Raw genomic sequence first — 21517 nt, 5'->3', positions numbered from 1 at the left:
CTATAAGATTATATGATTGTAGTTTCAAATGTTTTGTAAAAATTGGTTTAATATGTGTATCTTCACTTGATGTAAGAGATAAAAATGAATAAAGATTTATAAAAAAAAAAAAAAGAATTGATTACATTTTTGTTTCAAATCAACTAGTACAGCAGGTAACACAAGCCGCCATAGATCCAATCATTTTGTCGGATCATGGAGGGGTGTGGATTGAACTCATAATTGTTGATCAAGATAATAGTAGACCTGTATGGAGATTTAATAATACATTGCTTGCAGATCCAACATTTTGTGAAGATTTTCAATTAAAAATGAATAATTATTTCCAACTTAATACCACAGAAGAAATCTCTATGGAAACCTTATGGGATGCTTTTAAGGCAACTATGAGAGGTCAAATTATCTCTTTTTCGGCTTATCTTAAGAAACAGATCAAAAGACAATTTTCCAATTTGGAACAAGAAATTAAACCGTTAGAATCAAAATTGATTGATAAATGGGAATATTCTACGTTACAGGACCTTTTAAAAGCTAAAGGTAAATTTAATAAGATTTTGTCTAAAATGGTAAGGAAGGATTTATTTTCTCAACAAGCTTTGTATTATGGAAACTCAAATAAGGCAGAAGAGTATTGGCAAACTATCTTAAAGCGAAAAAAAAGAAAGACAAAAATAATTGCCATTAAAGATGAGAAAGGTGATACTTATGCTCAAGTTGAACCTATTTTAAAATTTTATAAATCTCTTGGGTACAGGCCTTTAGGGGGGGACATGCAGGCCTTCAGAGGGGGACAGGCAGGCCCTGGGTACAGGCCTTCAGGGGACAGACAGGCCTTGGGTGCAGGCCTTTAGGGGGGACAGACAGGCCTTGGGTGCAGGCCTTTAGGGGGGACAGGCAGGCCTTGGGTGCAGGCCTTCAGGGATGGGATGTAGGCCTTCAGGGGGGGGACTGGGCAAACAAATGGCAAATGCGCTTTAACGTGGAAAAATGCAAGGTCATGCATATAGGGAAAAAGAACCCGTTGTTCAACTACAAATTGGGGGGGGCATTGTTGGGAGACAGCAGACTTGAGAGAGACTTGGGTGTGCTGGTGGATGCATCACTGAAGCCATCTGCACAGTGCGCAGCAGCCTCGAAAAAAGCCAACAGGATGCTGGGCTTCATAAAGAGGGGCATAACAACCAGGACGCGGGAAGTCATCATGCCATTGTATCGAGCGATGGTGCGTCCACATCTGGAATACTGCGTTCAGTATTGGTCGCCGCACCTCAAGAAGGACATGGCGGTACTTGAGAGAGTCCAAAGGAGAGCAACGAAACTGGTAAAGGGGCTGGAACACTGCCCATACGCCGAGAGATTGGATAGGCTGGGGCTCTTCTCTCTGGAAAAAAGGAGGCTCAGGGGAGATATGATAGAGACCTTCAAGATCATGAGGGGCATAGAGAGGGTGGATAGGGACAGATTCTTCAGACTGAAGGGGACAACAAGTACGAGGGGGCATTCGGAGAAACTGAAGGGAGATAGGTTCAAAACAAATGCAAGGAAGTTTTTTTTCACCCAAAGGGTCGTGGACACTTGGAATGCGCTACCGGAGGAAGTGATCAGGCAGAGTACGGTACAGGGATTCAAACAGGGATTGGACGGATTCCTGAGGGATAAAGGGATCGTGGGATACTGAGAGAGGTGCTGGGATGTAACACAGGTATAGAAAGCTAACCAGGTAATAAATAAGTATAGAAACCCAACAGGTCGTGCATGTGCAAGACCGGAGGGTTAGGACTACGATGGGAAGATAGGACTTAAATGAGAAACCAAGGTGGCAAGGGAGCCCCTTCTGGTGATGCAGACAGGTCGTGACCTGTTTGGGCCGCCGCGGGAGCGGACTGCCGGGCAGGATGGACCTATGGTCTGACCCGGCGGAGGCACTGCTTATGTTCTTATGTTCTTATGACAGACCTTCAAGGGGGGACAAACCTTCAGGGGAATGGGCCCTGGTGTAAAAGTACACGGAGGGAAGGAAGGAGGGAGGAAAGGGGGGTTCAAAGAGATGTGCATATGCCAGACTTTGGGGGGAAGAAATAATGGGTCTAAAAATAGAGGAGAGGGAGAGAGATGATGGGCAATGGGATTTAGGGAGGGAAAGAACAGAAAGGGAGAGATGGTGTGGAGGGGAGAATAGGGATACTGGATAGGAGGGTAGTTGGGAATGAGGGAGTGATGCTGGATGAAAGGGTAGTTGAGAAAAGGTGGATCTGTGGATGGAGACGAAAAAAAGGAAAGATGCCAGACCTCTAGGGAAGGGAAACGGAAGGAGAGGACTGAGATGGCAGATGGATGATTAGCACGGAGAAAGAAGAAAGAAGGAGACCCTGGCAAGCAAGTTATCAGAAGACAACCAGAGCCTGAGACCAACAAGATTTGAATAATGACCAAACAAAAGGTAGAAAAAAATCATTTTATTTTCTGTTTTGTGATTACAATATGTCAGATTTGAAACATGTATCCTGCCAGAGCTGGTGTTAGACCGCAAACGTGAGCTAAAATTTAATAGAGAGAGGAAAAGTATTTTTTGTTTGTTTACACCACAGCGCCAGTGTGGTTAGGAGAAGGCAAAGGGGGTAAAGAGACTATAAAAGGGTGAAGAAGTTATAAATAAACTCACCAGGATGTTTTTAAAAAAACACCCAATTAGGCAGGAAAATTGAATCGAATCGAAAAATCGATTCAATAGGCTGAATCGAATTGAAATTTTTTTTTCTGAATCGGGCAGCACTACTCTACACTAAATAGTAAGAAAAGAGCTTTTGCACAACCCCTTCTACCTTGAGGTGTTATTTAAAAGTATTTACCATCAGTTGTTGAAAGAGAGCTTCTCCAATTGCTGTTCTCACATGGTCTGCCACAATAGGAAATGTTCGCACTAAATACTATAAAGGAGACACCAATATTTAATTCGACAAATACTGTTAGATTTGACAAAATATTTTTCTTTACAATACATGTCATAACATAGCTGACTATCAGCCCCTCTCCAACCGTTTCCAAACATACACACTGACCTTTGAAACCCACCAGTGGGCTCTGAAGCTAGTTTTAATAGGAAGAGCACAAGTATTAATGCATCTCACCAGTATAGCTTAAAGCTTACTTTTCCATAGTTCTTTAATTTTAGTTGTTTCTTGAATTTCCAGACCATTTGAAAGCTGCTAGAGATCACTCCATCTTACAGCACTAAGCCCACCGATCATGTCTCAACAACTTAGCGACCCCGACCTGATTCACTAACCTTCCTCGAGCATATCTGCATCTGATCCGATCCACACATGCAAATGAGGGGAAACGGCATGCAAAGTAGGAAGAGCCTCGATTCACTAAACAACCAACTGGGCTGGCCGATCAAAAATAGAAACGACTGCTAAGGACCAGTCGCTCACGACCTTTCCTGCTCTCTGCCGCCCTGACTACCTCTCTGTTCAAGCAGAACATGTCTCCAAACATATGGCAGGACAGTTTCTACAGGTGGTCTCGAAGCAAAAACATAGGGAAGTGGGCGTAACACCACTTGGAACAATACTTGGAACTCCTGCAGTAGAGGGCAGCATTAATCTTTGTGTGAGCCTGTGGTTTTAACCCACAGGTTTAAAGCAGGGCTGCACTACGGTCTGTTCCAGAACACACCGCAGTGCATCCTCGCTTTAAACCCAAGGGTTAAAACCACGGGCTCTGAGGAAGACTCATTTCTTTCCCTCAGCTCGCACAAAGGTTAACGCTGCCCTCTACTGCAGGAGTTCCAAGTATTGTTACAAGTGGTGTTACGCTCACTTCCCTCTGTTTTTGCTTCGAGAGCACCTGTAGAAACTGCCCTGGGTTAAAATCACGGGATCGCGAGTAACTGGAGGGTTTTTGAATACCGGAATGACTAGAGACAGGGGAGAGGTGCTGGTCTATGCGCTGGGCTCGAGGAGGGAATGTGCGAATGTCCTGCAGCCATGTCTGTTTTTTCCAGCTTGTCCTTGGCACAGAGAGCATGCGCAGATCATCTACAGGCAAAGAAGATGGTCTGCGCATGCGTCAGGATCGCTCTGGAGCGATCCGTGTCGATAGTGTGGGGCATGTCTCCGATCGCCCCATTTGCCTGATGACGCGTTGTGGATCGCTTGGCCAGGAAGACTTGGCCATGGATCGGACACGCAAAAGGAGGTTAGTGAATCTGGCCCTAAGTGTCAAGCTTCATAGCCCAACCATTTCAGTGGTTTTCCTTACAGTGGGGAGTAATTCTATACTTTTCTGTTTGCAAAACCCATGTGACTACATACACAAATAACAAGTACAGTGGTACCTCGGTTTACGAGTGCACCGGTTTGCGAGTGTTTTGCAAGACGAGCAAAACATTTGCAAAATTGGCGCCTCGGAAAACGAGCGTGCCTCGATTTGCGAGTGGCGCCCCCCGCGATCCGGCACCCTCCCCCCGCGATCCTTCACTGTCTTTTGGATAATGACCACTCAACAAAAGCACAAGTGCTGTATCAAATAAATGTGTAATCAAGTAATAAATCAATAGGAAGCTTGCATTACCAATAATGGTAACATAGCAATCCGCAATTGTGCCAAGTGGAGGATTGATAATTGTTGTCTTATCTCATCGCCGACAACTATTAGTGAATGTCTTTAAGAGTATATTATGATTAAGACATTGGTTTGGTTATATTTAGTTCAGTCTGGTTTATATCTGCAAGCGCAGTAACCCTCTTCGATATAGACATGGATACTAAGTTGTTAGCATTAAGTAACACCAGTTGTGGGCTGACAGTTACATTGTATTTCAGTATTAGACATATGTTTCAATCAAACCACAGAAGAGTTTTCCTTGTTTTGTACCATGAACAATATGTATTAAGTTATATATCTTTTTTCAAAAAATATTTATGAATTATTAATTTAGTGTTTGTTAGGTTTTCACATTTTGTATAGTTTTCAATTATGTATACATTTTTTTTTTTTAGATTTTGAGCAATAAGTATATGGAAGCACAGCCCCTAACGAAAAAATGTGAAACGGTTGGGCAGCCATCGTCAATTTGTACTTGAAATCCTTTTTTGTCCTCTTCTTGCACTCAATAATGGTAACACAGCAATCAGCAATTGTGCCAAGTGGAGGAGACGACTAAAGGCTAGCAAGTTTGTTGAAGTCATGGCTCACTTTAGCCTTAGAGCTCAAAACATGATCTTTTATCCCTTAGCCTAGGGCAGGGGTAGGCAATTCCAGTCCTCGAGAGCCGGAGCCAGATCAGGTTTTCAGGATCTCCACAATAAATATGCATGAGATAGATTTGCATCTCAAGGAAGCAGTGCATGCAAATCCATCTCATACATATTCATTGTGGATATCCTGAAAACCTGACCTGGCTCCGGCTCTCAAGGACCGGAATTGCCTACCCCTGGTCTAGGGTATTGCAAATCTACTGTGATTGGCTGTTATATAGTGATTCCGATTGGTTGTATTTTCTAAATTAATGATTGGTTGTCATATAGGTGGGCCAGCTAGACGGAGACATCATGCAGGAGCTGAGGAGCCTAAGGGAGGAGATGAAGCACCTGAGAAGCATCCGGGAAGATGAGGCCTTCATCGACGGAGTCATCCAGGAGCTGTCCCAAATCACCGAGCAGGCACAAGACAAAACCATCCTCGAGACGCCCAAACCTACAGCTTTGAAATTAACGATTGGGGTACAGGAAGAGGCTAGAGATGCTGACTCCTGGCAGCTGGAGGCCTTCCTCTTTTTCTTTTTCTTGCAAAGAGGGCACTTTTACATCGACCCCACAAATCACCTTGAGGAACAGATTCCAGCTTTTACAGGAAGGAACTGCCAATGAGGTATAGGAAGTTGTCCAACAGATGGCTCCGGTTCCGGGGACAATAGATCAGCTCCCCCCAAAGAAGCGCAGAGTTGTAGTCATTGGGGACTCCCTGCTGAGGGGCACCGAGGGACCAATTTGTAGACCAGATATGCAATCAAGAGAGGTTTGCTGTCTACAAGGAGCCAGGATCCGAGATGTAACCACCTGCCTAGAAAGACTTATCAAGCCCCAAGACCACTTCCCCATGCTTCTCATCCACGTCAGAACGAACGATACTGCCAGGAACACCCCGGAGAATATACCTGAAGACTTTGGAGCCCTAGGTGAGAAGCTAAGGCGGATGGAAGCACAGGTGGTCTTCTCCTAGATCCTCCCAGTGAGAGGTAAGGGAAGAGCCAGGGAAGATTGTATCCAGAGGACAAACGAGTGGCTACCCGGATGGTGCAAGGAGATGAACTTCGGATTCCTGAACCATGGAGAGGCACTGCAAGGTCTACAGGGACCAGACGGGCTCCACCTGACCAGAAGGGGTAAGAACGTTTTTGGACACCGACTAGCCCGCCTGCTTCGTAGGGCTTTAAACTAGGTAAGTTGGGGAAGGGTACCCACTCACATACTGGCGTGGTAAGTAACCATCCTGGTGAGGTAAGTTGCCACTCCATTTCTGAGTCTGAGGTAAGTACACACATTGCAAACAGTACTGTAGGAGTCACACTAATTCAAGCGGGAAAATCTCCACGGAGACCTAGCAAACAAGGTATGGAGGGCTATGTACGTTAATGCCCACAGTTTAGGCAATAAAATTCTGGACTTAGAAACGGAAATAAGGAACCTAGATGTGGTAGCAATATCTGAAATCTGGTTCACGGATTCCTATGGGTGGGATATGACTATACCGGGATACAACTTACTTCGTCGAGACAGAGAGGGCAAAATAGGAGGAGGGGTTGCACTATACACCAAAGAGGACATCAAAGTTACCAGAATCGCAGTTGTCAAGTACACCGGGGAATCCCTCTGGGTGAACCTGGCCAGGGGGAATGACAAATGCCTGTATCTTGGTGTAGTATACAGACATCCAAGACAACAGGAAGACATGGATATAGAATTAATCAAAGACACAGTGGAGACACAGTGTTGTTAGGGCACTTCAATATGCCTGATGCAGATTGGAACAAACTTTCCGCTAAGACCAGCGGCAGCAGAAGGCTACTAACCTTCATAAAGGGAGCACAACTCAAACAAATAGTATTGGAGTCCACTAGAAATCAGGCGATACTGGACCTGGTACTCACCAACGGAGAAAGTGTCACAGAGGCCTCCAGTGAACACAACATGGTATGGTTCAACCTCAGGAAAGGTTTCACAAGATCAAACATATCCACAAAGGTCCTCAACTTTAAGGGCACTAACTTCAAAAGCATGGGAGATTTCGTCTATCGGGTGCTGCAAAACCAAGCCGCAACAGATAATGTAGAGGTAATGTGTTCAACCCTGAAATCTACCCTACACGAAGCAACCAAACGCTATATAAAAACAGTAAGTAAACGGCGGAGAAACAATAAACCTCAGTGGTTCTCTGCGGAGATCTCGGACCTCGTAAAAAATAAGAAAAGAGCATTTATCTCCTGCAAACAATCTGGAAAATGAGAGACTAAAGAAGACTATCTGGCCAAGTCTAGAGCTGTCAAAACAGCAGTCAGAGAGGCCAAACTCCGAATGGAAGAGAATCTAGCAAAGAACATTAAGAAGGGGAATAAATCCTTCTTCAGGTATATTAGTGACAGAAAAAGAAACACAGATGGGATAGTACGCCTTAGGAAACCAGACGGGAATTATGTAGAATCGGACTCCGATAAAGCCAAACTACTAAATGAATACTTCTGCTCAGTCTTTACCTGTGAGGCGCCAGGATCCGGTCCACAGTTGCAGACAAGGGAAAGCTCGGAAGACCCATTTTGAAATTTTGAGTTTACGCCCAGCAGCATCTACTATGAACTATCCAGACTCAAAGTGAACAAAGCCATGGGACCAGACAAACTACACCCCAGGGTGCTTAGGGAGTTGAGTGATGTCCTGGCGGACCGTTATCCGCGCTCTTCAATCTTTCCCTAAGTACTGGAAGAGTCCCGTTGGACTGGAAAACAGCTAACGTCATTCCACTCCACAAAAAGGGATGCAGGACGGAGGCTGCAAATTACAGACCGGTGAGTCTCACATCGATAGTGAGTAAACTTATGGAAACACTAATCAAACACAAATTAGATACGATCCTGAACGATGAAAATCTACGAGATCCCCATCAACATGGATTTACAAAGGGAAGGTCCTGCCAATCCAATCTAATCAGCTGGATATAGGGGAGACCCTGGACGTCGTGTACTTGGACTTCAGTAAAGCTTTTGATAGCGTCCCACAGTGCAGGTTATTGAGCAAGATGATTTTGACGGGATTAGGTGAAACATTAACTGCAAGGGTTAAAGACTGGCTTAGAGGTAGACTTCAGAGAGTGGTGGTGAATGGTACCCTCTCCGAAACGTCGGTGATCAGTGGAGTGCCGCAGGGCTCGGTCTTGGGCCCGATCCTATTTAACATCTTCATAAGGGACCTGGCTCAGGGGCTTCGAGGTAAAATTACATTATTCGCCGATGACGCCAAACTATGCAACATAGTAGGCAAAAGCACAGTGCCCGACAGTATGACACAGGACCTACTCTTACTGAAACATTGGTCCACGACTTGGCAACTAAGTTTCAATGCCAAAAAGTGTAAGGTCATGCACCTTGGCAGCAGAAATCCATGCAGAACTTACAACCTAAATGGTAAGACCTTAGCAAGGTCTGCTGCAGAATGAGACTTGGGAGTGATCATTAGTGAAGACATAAAGACTGCTATTCAAGTGGAGAAAGCTTCATCCAAGGCTAGACAAATGATGGGTTGTATCCGAAGAAGTTTCATCAGCCGAAAGCCCGAAGTTATAATGCCGTTGTACAGATCCTTGGTGAGACCTCATCAGGAATATTGTGTACAATTCTGGAGGCCACATTATCAAAAAGATGTGCTGAGAGTTGAGTCGGTTCAGCGAATGGACACCAGGATGGTCTCAGGACTCAAGGATCTCCCGTATGAGGAACGGCTGGGTAAGTTGCAGCAATACTCACTCGAGGAACGCAGAGAGAGGGGAGACATGATTGAGACGTTCAAATATGTCACGGGCCGTATCGAGGTAGAAGAAGATATCTTTTTTCTTAAAGGACCCACGGCAACAAGAGGGCATCCGTTGAAAATCAGGGGTGGGAAATTTCATAGCGACACCAGGAAGTATTTCTTCACCGAAAAGGTGATCACTGGAATGATCTTCCACTGCAGGTAATTGAGGCCAGCAGCGTGCCAGATTTAAAAAAAAAATGGGAATCTCTTAATGGAATCTCTTAATGGAAGAAATTAGGGGGTGGATCATTAGAGTGGGCAGACTTGATGGGCCGTGGCCCTTTTCTGCTGTCATTTTCTATAGGTAACTTTGGGTTATTGCAAGGCTTTGGGTGTTGTCAAAAATGACTTCCCTATCGCCCATGACAGAATGTTCTTGGTGCCGAGTTCTGGACCTTCTGGGCTTGGGCCCCTCCCTTCTCAGTGACCTCTCCTTCTGCTTTTTTGGATATTGTGGTTATCAGTACTTTCCGGGTATTGTGTACTTAGGACATATCAGTTATTCTTAGCCACTGCCCATGTGGCTATCTTTTCAGGTCATACTGACCTGCTGTAGTTTATTTCTGTGACCAGTGGTTCTTCTTGGAAATCTTCCACAGCAGCTGTCTGCATGCTGTTAATAGTTTATGCAGTTTTGTGTATCAGAGATGAAGTCTTTAGAATCCATTTTATACTTAGACTGTTTTTCCTTTTAGGCCTAGTTTCTTAGTCCTGTATCTCAGGGGGTCTCTTGAGGGGTCCTCTCTCAGTGTCAGCTGGTAGCTAATCGACGCAGTTCTTCTAGGCACTTATGTTTCACTGCGAGTTCTGGTTTATTTGTACATTGTTGTGGCCTGCTTTGGAACTCATTGGATCTCTGAGGAAGATGTGTTAATCGAAACACGGACTGTGTCAGGTCCCTGTTCCCTCATCACACAGGTGGACCACATTTCAACAACGTTTATTGACCTAAAGACTTGTCATCAAGTGCATCATTTCTGTAGTATTCTTCTTTGGTTTCCTGTTACTCAACTCTTACTGCAGTCCTTGTTGGATGTCTTTTCTATATTTTCCATTATTTGCAATTTAATTGAATTAAACATTGTCTAAAAAACAAAAATTACAGCCATATGCAAAAGAGGCAGCTGCCACAGCCTTAATGCCTGAAGAAGCCACCTCAAAAAGCTTCTTTAAGACCAAGTCCATAGTATCAGCGTGCCAGTTAAGGTAGTCCTGGTCTGGGAGGATAGGAGCATTGGGGACCTGAACAGGGACCTCCAAAAATGAAGGCCTTGGCATAGAAGTGTGTGGTGCACCCATTGGCTGCATTGCATGGGTCAGGTCCATAAGAAATGCTCTCCACATGAGCTGAACAAACAGGAGAAGATGTTTGGCTCCACTATGGACATTGGAAAAACTTCGGAGCCGTCACCACTGAAATCTCCTACATCGATATCAGTAAATCTTCTAGCATCAGGGAAATTACCAAGACATCCTCTTCCCAGCAAGCGTTGTAGGTCTCTACAGCATTGAGTCTCTTGATGCAGACCACACATCGACGCCATTGATCTAAGGATCTGCAGGTTGTCTCTCATCCTAGGTGTGCACCCTCATCGAGGTCACACTCTCCCAGACAACCTGCTGCATCGATAGTACTGGCTGGTGAGCTTTCCATACTGGTGCATGCCGCTCAGCAACAGTTATAGCCTTGACGGCATCGAGTCTCTTGATGCAGGCCAAAAGTCGTCATCATCATTCTGCTGATCTACAGGTTGTTTCTCCTATATGGGGTGTGTCCTCTACTAAGGCACTCATACCGAGACAACCTGCTGCACCAATTCTTCAACTTTTGAGCCATCGGTACTGGTGCACTCTTTCCGGGAGAAACTCGAGTTCTTTCACAGGGAGATTGCCATTGTTTTTAAGGTGCACTGCATTCATCTCCTATAATCAGCTCCCTTGGTACCGGCCCAACCTGAACATACCACTTCGAGGCATCAAGGTACTGATACCACCGATCCATTGGAGCATCAAAATACTGCTCAGGGATTTTATATGAAGCGTCATAGTTTCAAGTTTATTAGGATTTTATGTACCGCCTATCAAGGTTATCTAAGCGATGCCGTTCTTCTCTCAGACATGGTTCTTCGCATTGAAGTTCTACTTCTTCTCAACAATGCTCTACTTCAAGGCTTTGAGCTGCCACTTTGGACCATAAATCTTCTTCTTCTGTGAGGCGTTCCAGACCAAGACATCGGAGTTCCTCCTTTCATCAACCTCCTCTTTTAAAGAGGCATCAGGAAGTTCATTGATCCTCTTCTGCCTCTTCATTGGACTGGTACCTCAAACTTGCATACGTCAACATATTCGTCAATTTTATGTTCAACCTTTTTTTTTACCCCCACTCTTAAATTTATTTTAACATTTTTAGCTTTGTAAACCGGCCAGATGATGATGGTCGGTATATTAAAATGTAAATAAACTTGGAATACTAATTTAGTGCTCAGATTTTTTGGCACCTAACTTTTAGTGCCGTTTATAGAATTGCCCCTTATATAAGGTACAAACATATTTACATCTTTTTGGAGCATTCAGGCACTACTTGGCCTGGTTCTGAGAGCCTGTCTTAAGATAGGCAATGTAGGTACCTACATTGCCTATATATAGTAGGGCACCTTTTTGGACTTCTCATATAGCTGTCCTCTTATGAAATTACTCCCAATATCTGCAGCTTCTATCACATACCACTTAAGTGTGTATTGACACCAGGTAATGGGATTTTGTACAGGGTTATCACTGGATTATTATTATCTGGGTTATCACTGGATTATTATTATCTTGGATGCTGTAAGGCCCAGAAAGGAGTTTGGGTCTCCTATATTGTATCTATAGCACTCTGGTTCAATGATTCATCCTACACAAGTTCATTGTAAAGGCTGGATATGAATACTGTAGTAAAATAACATTCCACATCCCTCCCCTTCCAAGTTTCTCACCGCTAGAGAGAAGCTGGCCTGCCTCTGGCTGTCTGCATGAAACAGGTTCCCCATTGCATAAAGAAGGTGATGCACCACTCGGAGTCGGATGAGTTCCTCACAAATATCCAGGGACTCTTCAACCAGCATGCTATCACAGAAGAAAGCTGGTCAGCTCCTAGAAATAGTGCCACTGAATCTACCACATCAGTTCTATAGTACTACTAGATCCATACAATGCTAGACAGAGTGCCACTGCTTCTACCAAGCAAAATAACATAAGAAAAACCATGCTAAGTCAGACCAAGGTCCATCAAGCCCAGCAATCATCGCCTATCTTGGTCACAAGTACCTGGAAGATCTCAAAAGTAGATTAAATTTCTTACGGAATAAACAATGGCTCTATCTATCTAATATTTTATGGTTACTTCTTCCATAACTTGTCCAAATCACTTATGATTCCTGCTATGATAGTCACCCTGACCACATCTTCTAGTAACAGAGACCACAGCTTAATAATGCATGGTATGAAGAAAAAAAGACAACCCTTTCTACGATTTGTTTCAATCTGCTGGTCATTAGTTTCATGGAGTGTCCTCTTGTTTTTATGTTGTTTAAAAAGTTAAACAATCATTGACCTGTTCAATCACCTTCTGTCATATCCCCACGAGGCTTCAAATCTTCTCGCCTTTAGTTTACTATTGAGTTACCAAACATGTTTATTTTTCATTTGTATTAGCTGTACTTAATGGTTAGATCCCACTGAAGCTCCTTGAAATCTTAGCAAGTCATTTACCCCTCCAATGACTAGATACAAATTTAGATTTTAAGTCCTTCAAAGACAAGAAAATGCTTCTTGTACCTGAATGTACTGGATGCTAGGGTCCACCTTGGGGGTCAGCGCTCAAGAAAAAGATCTGGGTATCATCATGGAAAATATACTGAAACCTTCCGTCCAATGTGCGGCTGTGGCCAAGAAAGCAAGCAAGATGCTAGGAATTATTAGAAAAGGGATGGTAAACAAGACTAACAATGTTATAATGTCTCTGTATTGCTCAATGGTGTGACCTCACCTGGAGTACTGTTCTGGTCTCCTTATTTCAAAAATGATATAGCAGCACTAGAAAAGATTCAAAGAAGAGCAACCAAGATGATAAAGGGGATGGAACACCTCTCATATGAGGAAAGACTAAAAGGTTAGGGCTATTTAGCTTGGAAAAGAGACGGCTGAGGGGAGATAGGATTGAAGTCTACAAAATCCTGAGTGGTGTAGAATGGGTACAAGTTGATTGATTTTTACTACATCAAGATTTACAAAGACTAGGAGACACTTGATGAAGTTACAGAGTAATACTTTTTAAACCAATAGGAGGAAATATTTTTTCACTCAGAGGCTATTTAAATTCTGGAATACATTGCCAGAGAATATGGTGAGAGCGGTTAATGTAGCTAGTTTAAAAAAGGTTTGGACAAGTTCCTGGAGGAAAAGTCCATAGTCTGCTGTTGAGAAAGACATGGGGGAAGCCACTGCTTGCCCTGGATCAGTGGCATGGAATGCTGCTACTATTTGGGTTTTTGCTGTGACTTGGATTGGCCTAGGATACTAGGTTAGGTGGACCATTGGTCTGACCCAGTAAGGCTATTCTAATGTTCTTACTATTAAGGTGTGAGCTAAATGAAAAAATAAATATATGAGTAATAGACATTTCTGAGACCTGGTGGAAGGAAGATAACCAATGGGGTGTTGTGATAGCAGGGTACAAATTATATCGCTGTGATAGGATGGATTGAATTGGTGGAGGTATAGAACATTGTATGTTAATGAGGGCCTTAAATCAAATAGACTAAAAATTCTACAGGAACTAAAACACACCTTGGAATCCCATGGGTAGAAATTCCATGTGTAAAGGGGAAAAGGATAGTGATACGAGTGTACTAGCATTTGCCTGTCCAGGATGAACAGACAAATGCCGAAATATTAGAAAATAAGGAGGTTAATGAACTGGGCAACACAATAATGGGTGATTTCAATTACCCCAATATTAACTGGGTAAATGTAACATTGGAGCATGCTAGGCAGGTAAAATTCCTTGATGAAATCAAGGACCATTTTCTGAAGCAGCTGGTGCAGGATCTGACAAGAAGCGAATCAATTCTAGATCTAGTTCTTAGTGACGTGAATTAATTGGTGCAGAAGGTAACGGTGCTGAAGCCTCTTAATAAGTGATCATAACATGATTGGATTTGATATAGTCTCTGGACCAAGTACACACAGGAAATCCAATACAATAGCATTTAACTTTTAAAAAAAGGAGGCTACGATAACATGAGGAGAATGGTAAAAAATAAACTTAGAGGAGCAGCTGCAAAGGTCAAAAATTTACATCAGGCGTGGATGTTATTCAAAAATACCATCCTGGAAGCCCAGACTAGATATATTCTATGTATTAAAAGAAGAAGTGAAGGAAGTTATTAGAGCTGAAAGTGAAAGAAGGATCTGACCGAAAATAAGGAATGGCAAGTCAAATGTAAGGTACTGATAAAGAAGGCAAAGAGACCTTGAAACGAATATTTTGTTGAAGAGCAAACAGGAAAAACTTTTTAGGTATATTAAAAGCAAGAAGCTGAAAAAATAATCCGTTGGACTGCTAGATGTCTGACGGGCTATCAGAGAAGACAAGGCCATAGCAGAGATATTAAATTAATTATTTGCTTTGGTCTTCATTGAGGAAGATGTGGGAGAGATGCTAGTGCCAGAAATGGTATTCAGTCCTGAGAGAGAAACAGAAACAAATCTCTGCAGCACTGGAAGATGTAATGGGGCAAACTGAACAGTAGCAAAATTGCCTGGACTTGATGGTATACAGTATATCCCAGAATACTGATGGAATTAAAATTACCTTGCAGAGCTATTGTTAGCAATTTATTTTTAAAATCCAGCATTGTACCAGAAGACTGGAGGGTGGTCAACATAATGCTAATTTTTTTAAAAGGGTTCCCGAGGTGATTCGGGAACTTATAGACCGGTGAGTTTGATGTCAGTCCTGGGCAAAATGGTAGAGACTATTATAAAGAACAAATTACAGAGCATATACATAAGCATCTTGCCTCACAATTTACACCATTTCTTTGAAGGGGTGAATAAACATATGGATAAAGGTAAGCTGTTGAGCAATGTTCCCTTTAAACTACATGGCCATGCACTTCCCCACCTCCCTTGTGCAGCCATCCTATCTGGTGCTATAATTTTTCCACACAAAACAGCCTGTAGGTCTTGCCCCCATTATTCCCATTGGATTATCAGGGATCTGAGAGAGGTAGGGGGAGGCCTATAGAGTCCAAGGAGTTAGATGGAAATTCCTTGGGAGGAGGGACATTCAAATAGGGGGATTTTTAATGCAATGGGCTGGGGGGGAGGGGGAATGGAAAGAGGAGGCTGCTTCAGGGGGTAGGATTTGAAAGATTCATTGCCAGCACCTACACCGCTAACTAGACAAAGTCAGGTGGAAAATTTCTTTTGACTGTACTGAGACAGTTCTCCTCAGGTCTGCCAGCTGCAGAAGTTTGGGGGTTTTTTTTAACCTTCTTCGGGTCCTGTCAGTGGCCAGGAATTTACAGAGCAGAATAAATTGCTTCTTTCTTACCCAATAGCTTTGGCTGCAGCTGCCTGCTGCATGAACACTGGTAGGGAAGCAGACAGATGGGACATGGAAGGCTCTGTGGGGAAAAACAGAATAGAATTGACAAAACCTACTACACCTGTAAGCAATATGCAGAGAAATAGTGCTTGGAAAGCAAATCAAACAATCTAAAAGCAAAGCATTGGGTCAAGTTTCAAGTTTATTAACATTTTGATGAAACGCAAATCAAGATTTCTAAGCGTTTTACAATTTGTATTAAAAAGGGGAAAACAATGAACAAATGAGTACAGACTAAACAATACATCACAAACGTGAAACAATAGGAAAGTGTGGAAAACTACAATTTAAAAGTAAAGAGAACAAGAAGGGTAAACCACAATAGGGAAGCTAGGGGATAAAGATTATTAAATAACCTTGGCTGATTCCAAGTCTATTCAACAGTTATATGCATCTCGGAAGAGGTAGCACTTTAGATTTCCCTTAAATTTATCTAGATTTTTTCCCGCCCTGACATGAAGTGGCAGGGAATTCCATACTGTAGGGGGCCATAATTGCAAATGAAGTGGACCGACGCGTGCTGATAATTTTCAGGGATGGTGTATAAAGAAGATGTTGAGATGAAGATCTTAAGACTCTTGAAGATTCATATGGAATAAGAAGCTTCTGGATAAAGGCCGGTTCATTAGTATTTTGGGACTTGAAAGAAAGAATAGCTATTTTATATATGGACAAAGATATCAGCCAATGAGTTAACACAGGTTCCTGCTCTAAATAGTCTGGAAAGCACAGTTAAATCAGTAATAGGTATTATCCAGGGACAGCAGGCAGATATTCTCACAGATGAGTGACGTCATCCATGAAACCCGGTATGGACAGTGCAAAAGTATACTGTCATTAACTTCTTAGAAGTTTCTTTTTTTTATAATTTTTTATTCATTTTCAAATTTTACATGAAGTGTACAAAATATTGAATTACAACTATTGAATATACAATATCACTTTTATATCTAATACATAATATTCTAAACATATCTTTATCCCCTCTCCCTCCCCCCACCCTTCAAGTACTTTCCAATCACCCATTACATATTGTATATCATATTATATCATGTTGTGTAAAAATTATTTTCACACCCCCCCCTTCATGTGTGTCACAAAGAAGATATTGAAAAGAAGAAAAGAAGAAGAAAAATCCTACTATTCATTCATTACAATATTTTGTCAATGTCCCCCATATTTTTATAAATTTAGGATATATCCTTCTTTGTATTGCTATTGCTCTTTCCATTTTGAATATATGACAAATTGTATTCCACCAAAATGTATAATTAAGGTTACTATGATTTTTCCAGTTATTAGTTATATGCTGAATGGCAACCCCTGTCATGACTAGTAAAAGCTTATTATTTTCTGGTGAAATTTGACTTTTTTTTCTCATCATCATTCCAAATAACACTGTATCATATGATATTGCTACATGATTTTCCATCAATTTATTAATTTGTGGCCAAATTGCATTCCAAAAACTTTTAATGTAGGGACAATGATACAGTAAATGATCCAACGTCCCAGGTTCCAGATTACAGTGCCAGCATTTATTGGACTTAGAACTATCTAATTTTTGTAAACGTGTAGGGGTCCAAAAAGCTCTATGTAATAAAAAGAACCAAGTTTGTCTCATAGATGCTGACACTGTACATCTCATTCTCCAAGACCAAATTAGTGGCCATTGAGATGTAGTAATTTGATGCTTAATCTCAATGCTCCAAATGTCTCTTAGACCATTTTTTGTTTTTTTATTCAAATATCCAGATATTAATTTATACTACAATGCGGCTTGATGCCCTAGGAAGTCTGCTTGAAAACATAAGAACTTTAAACTATATTGATTATTCAATGTTTTCCATTCAGGCAACCCAACCTGAATGGCCTGCTTCAATTGCAACCATTTAAAACTTTGTGTTTTACTAAGACCAAATCTATGTTGCAATTGTGAAAATTCCAGCAGTTTACCTTCTGAAATAACATCATTTAGAGATCGAATGCCTGCAATAATCCAGTTCTTCCAAAGGATTTGAGCTCCGCCAATTTTGATCTTGGAGTTTATCCATAGAGACTGATTAGTTGACTTGTTTATTGGGACAGGTGTTAATTTACTAATAAACCTCAACGTTTTCCAAGTATCCATTAATATTTTATTTTCTTAGAAGTTTCAAGACTGTCCTTACCATGCATGCGTGGGTGCCTTCCCATGTCGGCTCGCGGGACCCTCAGTTCAGTAAACAAGCTAAGAAGCCAACTAGGAGAGGAGTGAGGATTGTGAGAATATCTGCCTGCTGTCCCTGGATAACATCTTTTTTTTTTTCAAATTCTTTATTCATTTTTTCATCTTACATCAAGTACCGTATTTTCTCGCATATAACGCGCGCGCTATACGTGGTTTTTACGTACCGCGCATACCCTTGCACGTTATACGCGTGAGCACGTTGTACAAAATTTTTTTTACATAGTTCCCCCCCGACGTCCGATTCACCCCCCCCCGCAGGACCGCTCGCACCCCCACCCCGAAGGACCGCTCGCACGCACTCCCACCCGCACCCCCACCCTGAAGGACCACTCGCACCCCCACAGCCTCCCGACCCCCCCCATCATGTAGAAGCTCCTTCCGGTGTCCTGCTGCTTCCTCTTGGCGGTCCCGACACCCGACACGATCGGGGCAAGAGGGAGCTCAAGCCCTCTTGCCCCCCCCCCGACTCCCCGACACGATCGGGGCAAAAGGGAGCCCAAGCCCTCTTGCCCCGCCGACTCCCCAACTCCCCGACAATATCGGGCCAGGAGGGAGCCCAAGTCCTCCTGGCCCTGGCGACCCCCCCCCCCCCCCCCCCCCCCCCGCTAGTTGTTCGGGCCAGTAGGGAGCCCAAACCCTCCTGGCCACGGCGACCCCCTACCCCCACCCAGCACTACATTACGGGCAGGAGGGATCCCAGGCCCTCCTGCCCTCGACGCAAACCCCCCCCCACCCCAACGACCGCCCCCCCCAAGAACCTCCGACCGCCCCCCCAGCCGACCCGCGACCCCCCTGGCCGACCCCCACGACACCCCCACTCCCCTTCCCCGTACCTTTGTGTAGCTGGCCGGACAGATGGGAGTCAAACTCGCCTGTCCGGCAGGCAGCCAACGACGGAATGAGGCCGGATTGGCCCATCCGTCCCAAAGCTCCGCCTACTGGTGGGGCCTAAGGCGCCTGGGCCAATCAGAATAGGCCCGGGAGCATTAGGTCCCACCTGGGGGCGGGGCCTGAGGCACATGGGCCCAACCCGACCATGTGCCCAAGGCCCTGCCCCCAGGAGGGACCTAAGGCTCCCGGGTGCGGGTGCGTGCGAGCGGTTCCTTCGGGGTGGGGGTGCGAGCGGTCCTGCGGGGGGGGGGTGAATCGGACGTCGGGGGGGCATCAGGCTTTCAGGGTGGGGACAGGACTTTCAAGGGGGAGAGGAGAGTTGGGGCGGGCGAAAGGAGAGTCGGGGTGGCCAGAGGAGAGTCAGGGCGAGCGAAAGGAGAGTCGGGGCAGCATGCGCGGTATACGGGTGTGCGCGGTATTTAAAAATTTCTGTACATAAATTTGTGTTTTTCGCGTGCTATACCCGTGTGCGCATTTTACACGGGTGCGCGTTATCTACGTGAAAATACGGTACACAATATTACATTATCTTTTTTTTAATCTTTATTCATTTTCAACTTGAACAACAAGTGCATAAAAATACATTATACAAGTAATTCCAATATAGCACTATAATATCTAACACATAAAATCTAGTATTGTAATAACCCCCACCCACCCACCCTTCATCACACTTTCAACCGAATAGAAATATACACAGGAAATATATATATACTAGTGTTTTAGCCCGTTACATTAACGGGTGCTAGAGTAGATGTCTGTCTGTCTTTTTTTAATTTGTCTCTCTCTCCTTGGACGCTGTCATTCTTTCTGTCTGTGTCTTTCCCTGGCCCCCTGTCTGTCTATCTTTATTTCTAACTCTATCCTCTTCCCTCAATCCTGCATGTGGCCTTTTTTTCTTTCTCCTCCCCAATTCCTTCCAATGTCTGCTCCCCCTGTCCTCCACACTTCCATTCGGTGTGTCTCCCTCTCTCTACCCCTTCCATCTACTGTTCACCCTCTGTCTTGCCCCTCTCTTCTTTTTCCATCCAGTGTCCGCCCTCTCTCTCTCTGTTCCATATATCCTCTCTCCATCTCCTCTTTCCTTTTCCCTTGGTCTGGCATACCTTCCTCCTTCCCTCCAAGCCATTCTCTCCCCCTCTGCTCCCTTTCCTCATTTAACTACTTCATTGGTCAGCAACAGCATTCACAATTCATTGCTGTTGCTGGCTTCAGGTCTTTCTCTCTGGCTGGTCCTGTCTTCATGAAAACAGGAAGTAGGCAGGACCGGCCAGAGAGAAGACCTGAAGCCAGCAACAGCAGCGAATTGTAAACGCTGCTGCTGCCTGAAGCACCCGAGGCAGACGCTTCTCTCCCCTCCCAGCCCAACCCTCGCTGACTCTGCGACCCTCCCAGCAAGATGACTTTAATATCAAACCTCCTTCCAGCGTTGGCAGCCGCAGCAAGCTAAACAGGCTGCTTGGGCTTTCTCCTGCCATTGAGTCCCTCTGTCGCGTCATTGATGATGTCATCAGTGACGCGGCAGAGGAACTCAACGGCAGGAGAAAGCCCGAAGCAGCCTGTTTTAGCTTGCTGCGGCTGCCACGCTGGGGGGAGGTTTGATATTAAAGTCATCTCGCTGGGAGGGTCGCAGAGTCAGCGAGGGTTGGGCTGGGAGGGGAGAGAAGCGTCTGCCTCGGGTGCTTCAGGCAACAGCAGCGTTTACAATTCTCTGCTGTTGCTGGCTTCAGCCCTTCCTCTCTGGCGGGAGGTTTGTGCCGGTATGTCCCTCCCCCTCCAGTAGTGTGCAGCACTTTGCACGGCGCATCCTCTCACGATCCTGGGTCGGCCACACGCTTGTGCTGGGGACTCGTACATGTCCAGTCCTTCCGGCGAGTGTAGGGAAAGTGCTGGGGATTCGCGCATGCGCACTCATGCGGCCACGGAACTACTGATCATGGAAGCACACAAATAGGAGTGCGCATGCGCGAGTTAGCCTTTTATTATATAGGATAGAGAGAGGAAATATACCGTTCTCACAGTGGCCAATCCAGGTCACTAGTACCTGGCCAATAACCCAAGCAGGGCAAGCAGTGGCTTCCCCATGTCTCTCTTAATAGCATACTATGGACTTTTCCTCCAGGAACTTGTCCAAACCTTTCTTAAAACCAGCTATGCTATCTGCTCTTACCACAACTTCTGGCAACGCATTCCAGAGCTTAACTATTTTCTGAGTGTAAAAATATTTCCTCCTATTGCCTTTAAATGTATTTCCCTGTAACTTCATTGTACTGTTTGGTTGTTGTCTGCATTGTTTTGTATGAAGTCATCAATAAAAATTGTTATAAATTAAATGTAAAGCCGGTTAATGGGCAGGACATGGAAGGGAAAACTGCCTTAGCCAATTCGAAACCCGAGGGCTGAGGCGGAGACAAAGATCCCACCATCAAAAACAGCTAAACAGAAAAATAAAAGGAACAGAAAGTTATTTTCTTTTCTTTATTTATGAAAAGTAAACTATACGCAAGAAAAATAAGTAAAAATATACGTTAAAAATATGCATGAGCGGGAAGGCAAGCACAAAAAAATTAAGAAACGTTCAATGGTGCAACTGAACAGCTCCGCGGAAAACGCTGAACAGAGGAGACGAATGCCTACGTCAGGCAGGAAGGCGCTTGCGTGGTGCGGGCAGTCGCA

At 44.1% G+C, this 21517-nt stretch overlaps 1 protein-coding gene across 6 annotated transcripts in view; it reads right to left on the bottom strand.

Annotated features, from left to right (window-relative positions):
* ARMH1 (armadillo like helical domain containing 1) overlaps positions 1–21517 on the bottom strand; it is a 130066-nt gene that overhangs the window by 15446 nt on the left and 93103 nt on the right. For 5 of the 6 annotated variants that reach the window (XM_033916545.1, XM_033916543.1, XM_033916540.1 and 2 more), the window contains 3 exons: positions 15667–15739; positions 12044–12173; positions 2850–2927 (listed from right to left, as the gene is read on the bottom strand). In XM_033916545.1, the coding sequence (XP_033772436.1) occupies positions 2850–2927; positions 12044–12173; positions 15667–15739 (281 nt within the window). The remainder of the gene's footprint in view (positions 1–2849; positions 2928–12043; positions 12174–15666; positions 15740–21517) is intronic. The other variant, XM_033916541.1, reaches the window with a different exon arrangement.

This window comes from Geotrypetes seraphini, chromosome 12 (genome assembly GCF_902459505.1).
Source record: "Geotrypetes seraphini chromosome 12, aGeoSer1.1, whole genome shotgun sequence".
Taxonomy (NCBI): Eukaryota; Metazoa; Chordata; class Amphibia; order Gymnophiona; family Dermophiidae; genus Geotrypetes; species Geotrypetes seraphini.
Note: the sequence above shows the minus strand (reverse complement) of the source record. Positions and strands in the feature narration are given on the sequence as shown.